General features: G+C 38.4%; 1 protein-coding gene across 1 annotated transcript; it reads right to left on the bottom strand.

Annotated features, from left to right (window-relative positions):
* Positions 1–868: 868 nt before the first annotated feature.
* On the bottom strand, positions 869–5473 carry LOC121389891 (ras-like GTP-binding protein RHO). Its single transcript, XM_041521552.1, has 2 exons — positions 5303–5473; positions 869–1369 (listed from the first exon to the last, which is right to left on the bottom strand). The coding sequence occupies exons 1-2, from the start codon at positions 5468–5470 to the stop codon at positions 980–982; spliced, it is 558 nt and encodes a 185-aa protein (XP_041377486.1). The 5' UTR covers positions 5471–5473; the 3' UTR covers positions 869–979.
* Positions 5474–7923: the final 2450 nt, after the last annotated feature.

Genomic DNA, 7923 nt, shown 5'->3' with positions numbered 1-7923 from the left:
TACCGACCCCGGTCTGGCTGTTTGTCTTCTCTTGCACATGCCAGCACGGACGAGCCCATCCCCCACCCCCACCGCAACCCCCACCCCCACCCTGTCTTGTTCTGGACGGAAAAGCCTGCGAGAGCCGGCACTTGCGCCCATGACAGACGTGCGCTGCAACAGCTTGTTCTGAATGTGCCCGTTAAATCCTCTAGATTGCCTGACCTGGCCCTTGAATAGTTTTAGGGAGACTTGTCCTCTGCCTCCCCCCCCCCCCCCCCCCACCATCCCCCGGATCTAGTGAACACGCATGCGGTCTCTTGTCCCACATGTTGAACGACAGAAATATTCGATCTAAGGACGTCTGAGCAAAGTGCGCATCCAACTTAGTGAACAATGGATGGAAAGAACCATTTATTTAATTTCTTCTGTTTTTGTGTGTTTGTTTTGGGGTGGTTTTGGGGGGTTTTGGGGTTTTTTAAATTGTGAATCTCAACCATGGCACATATCTGTGAGATTCCATCGTACGATAAATGTCGGATGTTGATTTCCGATAAACCGGAAGCCGTAGAGTCAGTTCTCACTTCCGGCGAGAGTGATCATAGGCTTATCTATCTGCTAATAATCTCACATACCACAGGGGGTTGAGGGGTTTCTTGTGTGTGTGTGTGTGTGTGTGTGTGTGTGTGTGTGTTTCTTTGGGGGATTCTTTTTTGGCGCGGTGTTGTTGGGGTTTTTGTGGGGGTTGGGTGTGGGGGATTTGTTGTTGTTTTTTGGGGGGTTATCGAGATTGTTTTGTTATTTGTTTTTTGAGGGGGTATTGGGGTTGTTGGGGGGTATTGGGGTTTTTTTGGGGTGTGTGGGCTTTTTCTCTTTTTGTCGTGGGTTTTTCTTTTTCCGTTTTTTTTTGTTTTGTTTTTTGTTTTGATATTTGTTCTTTCTTTCTTTGTCATTTATGGGTTTTTTCTTGTTGGTGATATGGTTTTGTTTGTTTATTTTTTTATTCTTTCAGAGCCGATTGTTTAGCCGTCTCGAACACGTCACAGATCCCTTCCCCAGTTTTCGCCGAACACTCCAAGTACGTGACGGCTCCTATGAACTTGGACATCTGCAGACCGTCGTCATAGCTCACCGGCGACATGTGACACTTTGCCATCGCCTGTGTGATGACGTCATCATGACGTGCGTGCTTGTTGTTGCCCACGAGGATCAGCGGAACATCCGGGCACACCTTGTTCACTTCCGGTAGCCATTTCCGTGGAATGTTGTCCAGACTTCTGGGGTTGTCGATGGAGTAGCAGACGACGATGATGTTGGCGCCGTGGTAGAAGAGGCGGCGGAGAAGATGACAGGTTTCTAGGCCTGACGTCCCCCACACGGCGAATTCCATCTGAAAAAATAACTATATGCGGTACGAGTACGCCGAGTATCTGGAGTTGACTGCCATTGTTACAGTTGCAGACCCTATAGTAGTCCAGTGGTAAAGCGTTCGTTTGATGCGCGGTCGGTCTGGGGTCGATCCGCGTCTGTAGGCCCATTGGGCTATTTCTCGTTATTGCCATTGCACTACGACTGGTGTATTAAAGGTCGTGGCATGTGCTATCCTGTCTGTGGGATGGTACATATAACAGATTCAACCGGCATCGGTGGTGTCGTGGTTAAGCCATCGGATACAAGGCTGGTAGGTACTGAGTTCGCAGCCGGGTACCAGCTCCCACCCAGAGCGAGTTTTAACGACTCATTGGGTAGGTGTAAGACCATTACACCCTCTTCTCTCTCACTAACCACTAACAATTAACAACTAACTTCCTACGCCAATGTTAATACAAATCGGTGCGTTCGTGGTGACGCTATAAAACAAACTTTAATTTTTTAGATGAGTCATCACAGCTGTTGAAGTTAAAGTCGAAGACCTTAGGGACCGTAGCAAAAGTATTTTGAAGCCAAAAGAGACGAAATTTTTCGTCTAGGGGGAGGGGGTCAAAGAATCCATTAGGGTCATTTCGATGATGATGATAACTAGTTTAACGTGCCCATATACCACTAGGGTTTCGAACACGCCCATCCCGAGTCCGACCTCCGATCAGATCGGTGGCCTAACTCGAGATGAAAAGGGGGGGGGGGGGGGGGGGGGGGGGGTGAAAATGGGCAGAATTTTGAAAATAGCAATTAGTAAAGAAGTTAATAGATTAAATAAAAATAATAAAAAGGTTACAAGCCAAAAATAAAAAAGAATTGACTGCTCGGCCGAATATTTATATAATTTGGAGCATTTGGGTCATTTCGTCTTCTTTTTTTTTTGGAAAAAAAGGGCTTCACGCTCTAAAAATGAAAAAGGAGTTGAAAAGCGATGTGTCGGATCGTATGAAATCGTTATAAACCATTTATTTTTAAGACTTCTCTGGTTATTATATAGACTGAGCAAAGGCAAAGGAAGGAAATGTTTTATTTGACGACGCACTCAACACATGTTATTTACGGTTATATGGCGTCATACATATGGTTAAGGACCACACAGATATAGAGAGAGGAAACCCGCTGTCTTTTCGATTAGCAGCAAGGGATCTTTTATATGCACCATCCCACAGACAGGGTAGTACATACCACGGCATTTGATATACCAGTCGTGGTGCACTGGCTGGAACGAGAAATAGCCCAATGGGCCCACCGACAACACACACACACACACACACACACATACACACACACACACACACGCACACACACTGGGCTACGTCCCGCTCCCGAGCAAGGGCAAAGTACCATAACTATCAGCCATGAAATATGGTCACGTGTTTCCTTTCCTTCCTGGGTCCTTTGAATGGAGGGCACTGGCCGTGAGTACCTCCCCCCCCCCCCGCCCCACACACACACACTTGGCTATTAATGAACTGCTTTATCCCCCCTCCCACCCCTCCCCCCCTCCGGGCTCATTCCGGTTAAATACCGTATCTGTGGCAAGTGGATGAAGAAATTTGACTCCTGAATATATTTCATTTACTAGCCAGCAGCAAGTGAAAAACAAATTTCTGCATTGAGCCCTGTTTAATATCAAAACTGTAATTTTAAACGGACATTCATGAGTTTGCTGCATTGTAAGATGTTTCCGACTAATAAAATATATCTACTTTTAAACTTACATATTAAATATATTTTCTTGTTTAGAATATCAGTGTCTGTATATTCAATGTGTTTCAGGGTCGTCTTAATATTTGTAACAAGCCCAAACTGGATTTTGTCTTCAAATAATTTCGTACGTATTAAAAACTATATACACTTTCGAGAGATCGACGTTTACGAAAGATCGAAGTTTGAGTTATCGAAGGTGGACTGTATATATATTAGGAAATGAAATGAAATTTAACTTAGTACAAATATTAGAACGACCAGAAACACATTTATTATACAGCCGCTAATACTGTATGCAGAAAAATATATTTGATATGTAATTACAATCGTTAAAAAGTCTCTGTTAATCGATAACATTTTTAAAAAATTGTAGCAAACTCGGGAATGTCCCTTTAAGATCCTAATTTAATCTAAACTAATAGTTGGTTTTATCAAAACTTTCATTTTATTAAAGAGAATTTAAAAAACAGAACATTTTTTTTTTTAATTTATATCTAGATATTCTTTATTTTGTTTTTGTTGAAGATAAACGGGGCAAAGCTCTCCCGGTCACTTTCAACCAAAACAAACCGGTTCCATAGCACCTTGGGCACGTCCACCAATGTGATGCCAAAGTTGCTCTTATTTTAGTCTCTTGGAGGAGGGGTGGGGGTGGGGAGTGGGGGTGGGGGGAGGGGTCTGCAGAGAGACTAAATGATTTAGTCTCTTTTGGCTTCATATACCTTTGCTACGGTCCCTTAACAGCCCGACTACTCTGCCGTTCGAGATCTAGAATCGTGGACGGTTATGATCGCTCTCTCAGCCAGAATTAACTCTACAGCAAAAACACGGAATATGTGCTTACCACTGGGTAGGCAAAGATTTCTGCTCTAATACAACAATAAACCTAAGTTTGACGTTAAACACCATTACATTGATCATTTTGAATTCGCCGATATTTTACATATGAACCACTAATACACACACAACAGGTAGAAACCCAACTGGATCCCTTTTCAACAATGGTCATGTTAAACACTTAAGATGCCTTACCACTGGGCTACGTTCCGACCCGACACAAAGGCAAGGGGGTGGTGTCGAAACGTAGGGTGACGTCCCGACCCGAGACAAAGGCGGGGGGGGGGGGGGGGGGGTGTCGAAACGTAGGTGCAAAATGTGGAGAAAGCCGTATATAAGAAGCTTTTTAAGCAGTACAATTTTATATTAAATATATTTTCCTGTTTACAATTGAGTGACTGCGTATTCAGTGCGTTCCTGGGCCCCGTTCCACGAAGCGATCTTAGCCCTAAGATTACCTTAAGTGCATAGCTACCCTATGCACTTAAGTTGATCTTAGGGATAAGATCGCTTTGTGGAACGGGGCCCAGGTCGTATTAATAATGTTTGTAGTACCACAAACTTTATTTGGTTTCCAGGTAACAATGTATAACTTTTTCCTAAGAGTTAAATGACTGAAAGGCAGAATCCAGTTTGGTCTTTACACATATGTTGTTCATTGCTTTGACCGATTTACCAATCTGTATGATAATTTACTGACCTGCATGCCATGGATTAATCTGTTTGCAGACCTGTGTATTGTAACATGTAACCATTTATCAACCTGTAATTGATTTTGAAATATGCGTGTTGTAATGATTTAATCAATAAATCGACGTGTATGATACATTATTTTACCGATTTACTCACCTACCTCGTAGTTTCAAGCGATTTACAAACGTCTAATGTTTTAACCGATTTATAGACGTGTGTGTTGTAATATTTTACTGACCTGTGTCGTAATGTATTAACCGATTTACAGACGTGTATTTTAACTGGTTTACTTACCTGTATCTTGTAATGTTTTAATCGATTTACAGATGTATAAAGTTGAAATACTTTAACCGATTTACTGATCTGTGTGTTGTAATATTTTAACGGTTTACTTACCTGTATCATGTAATATTTTAACCGATTTACAGACGCGTGTTTTGTAATGGTCAACCGATTTACTCACCTGTGTGTTGTAATATTTTAACCGGTTTACAGACGTGTGTGTTGTAATATTCCAACCGGTTTACAGACGTGTATGTTGTAATGTTCAACTGATTTACTGACATCTGTGTTGTAATGTTTAACCGGATTTACTGACTTGTGTGTTGTAATGTTTAACCGATTTACTGACGTGTGTGTTGTAATGTTTAACCGATTTACTGACCTGTGTGTTGTAATCCTTCAGGCTGACATCAAAACTCGAGAAGACTGAAGGCACGTACACAGCAGGCCATACGATGTTACTGAAGGCAGCTAGCAGACCGCTCTGACCACTCGCCCTGTCGCCGATCATCGCCACCTTCTTACGGCGACCCTCTATCTTGTGACGCATCTGGCAACACACAAAGGAAAGGAATGCTTGTTTTGTTTGACGACACCACTAGAGCACATTGATTAATTCATCATCGGCTATTGGATGTCAAACATTTGGTAATTTTTTACTGACCGTCTTTAGAGGGACATTCCTAAGTTTGCTGCATTGTAAGATGTTGTCGACTAACGGAGACTTTTTAATGATTGTAATTACATATCAAATATATTTTTCTGCATAAAATATTAGTGGCTGTATATTAAACGTGTTTCTAATCGTTGTAATATTTGTACTAGGTTAAATTTCATTCTATTTCCTAAAATATAATCTTTTCGTACGTACGAAATTGTTTGAAGACAAAATCCAGTTTGGGCTTCTTACAAATATTAAGAGGACCAGAAATACATTGAATATCCAGACACTGATATTCTAAACAAGAAAATTTATTTAATATGTAAGTTTAATCGTAGAAATATTTTATTAGTCGGAAACATCTTACAATGCAGCAAACTCAGGAATGTCCCTTTAAAAGAAACTCGCTACATTTCTCAATTAGTAGCAAGGGATTTTTTTTTATATGCACCATCCCATAGACAGGATAGCACATACCACGGCTTTTGACATATCGGTCGTGATGAACTGACTGAAACGAGAAATAGCCCATTCGCTCCACCGATAGCACATCAAGCGAACATTCTACCACTAGCCTACGCCCCCCCCCCCCCCCCCCCCCCCCCCCCCCCCCCGTGTCAACAAAAAAAAGGAAAGGAATGTTTAAAAATTGAAGTATCTGAGTATTTTTTTATTTAACCATTTAAAATAAACCTTCAACTTTAAAAATAGTCTCGGGTATATTTTTATCATTTAACCGTTTAGAATAGACCATCAATATTAAAGTTAAAGTTTCCTGTATATTTTTATCATTTAACCGTTTAGAAAAACCAACAACATTAAATCTACAGTCTAAGTATATTTTCATCATTTAACCGTTTGGAATAGACCATCAATATTAAAGTTAAAGTTTCCTGTATATCTTTATCATTTAACCGTTTAGAATAGACCATCAATATTAAAGTTAAAGTTTCCTGTATATCTTTATCATTTAACCGTTTAGAATAGACCATCAATATTAAAGTTAAAGTTTCCTGTACTCCTGTATATCTTTATCATTTAACCGTTTAGAATAGACCATCAATATTAAAGTTAAAGTTTCCTGTATATTTTTATCATTTAACCGTTTAGAATAGACCATCAATATTAAAGTCAAAGTTTCCTGTATATTTTTATCATTTAACGTTTCGAATAGACCATCAATATTAAAGTTAACGTTTCAGGTATATTTTTATCATTTAACCGTTTCGAATAGACCATCAATATTAAAGTTAAAGTTTCAGGTATATTTTTTATCATTTAACCGTTTAGAATAGACCATCAATATTAAAGTTAAAGTTTCCTGTATATTTTTTATCATTTAACCGTTTAGAATAGACCATCAATATTAAAGTCAAAGTTTCCTGTATATTTTTATCATTTAACCGTTTAGAATAGACCATCAATATTAAAGTTAAAGTTTCCTGTATATTTTTATCATTTAACCGTTTAGAAAAACCAACAACATTAAATCTACAGTCTAAGTATATTTTTTATCATTTAACCATTTCGAATAGACCATCAATATTAAAGTTAAAGTGTCCTGTATATCTTTATCATTTAACCGTTTAGAATAGACCATCAATATTAAAGTCAAAGTTTCCGGTATATCTTTATCATTTAACCGTTTAGAATAGACCATCAATATTAAAGTTAAAGTTTCCTGTACTAACCTGTATCAATATTAAAGTTATCATTTTTTAACCGTTTAGAATAGACCATCAATATTAAAGTTAAAGTTTCCTGTATATTTTTATCATTTAACCGTTTAGAATAGACCATCAATATTAAAGTTAAAGTTTCGGGATATATTTTTATCATTTAACCGTTTAGAATAGACCATCAATATTAAAGTTAAAGTTTCGGGATATATTTTTATCATTTAACCATTTAGAATAGACCATCAATATTAAAGTCAAAGTTTCCTGTATATTTTTATCATTTAACCGTTTAGAATAGACCATCAATATTAAAGTCAAAGTTTCCTGTATATTTTTATCATTTAACCGTTTAGAATAGACCATCAATATTAAAGTCAAAGTTTCCTGTATATTTTTATCATTTAACGTTTCGAATAGACCATCAATATTAAAGTTAACGTTTCAGGTATATTTTTATCATTTAACCGTTTCGAATAGACCATCAATATTAAAGTTAAAGTTTCCTGTATATCTTTATCATTTAACCGTTTAGAATAGACCATCAATATTAAAGTCAAAGTTTCGGGATATATTTTTATCATTTAACCGTTTAGAATAGACCATCAATATTAAAGTTAAAGTTTCGGGATATATTTTTATCATTTAACCGTTTAGAATAGACCA

This window comes from Gigantopelta aegis, chromosome 15 (genome assembly GCF_016097555.1).
Source record: "Gigantopelta aegis isolate Gae_Host chromosome 15, Gae_host_genome, whole genome shotgun sequence".
Lineage (NCBI taxonomy): Eukaryota > Metazoa > Mollusca > Gastropoda > Neomphalida > Peltospiridae > Gigantopelta > Gigantopelta aegis.
The sequence above is the reverse complement of the archived record's forward strand: the minus strand, read 5'-3'. Positions and strand labels throughout refer to the sequence as shown.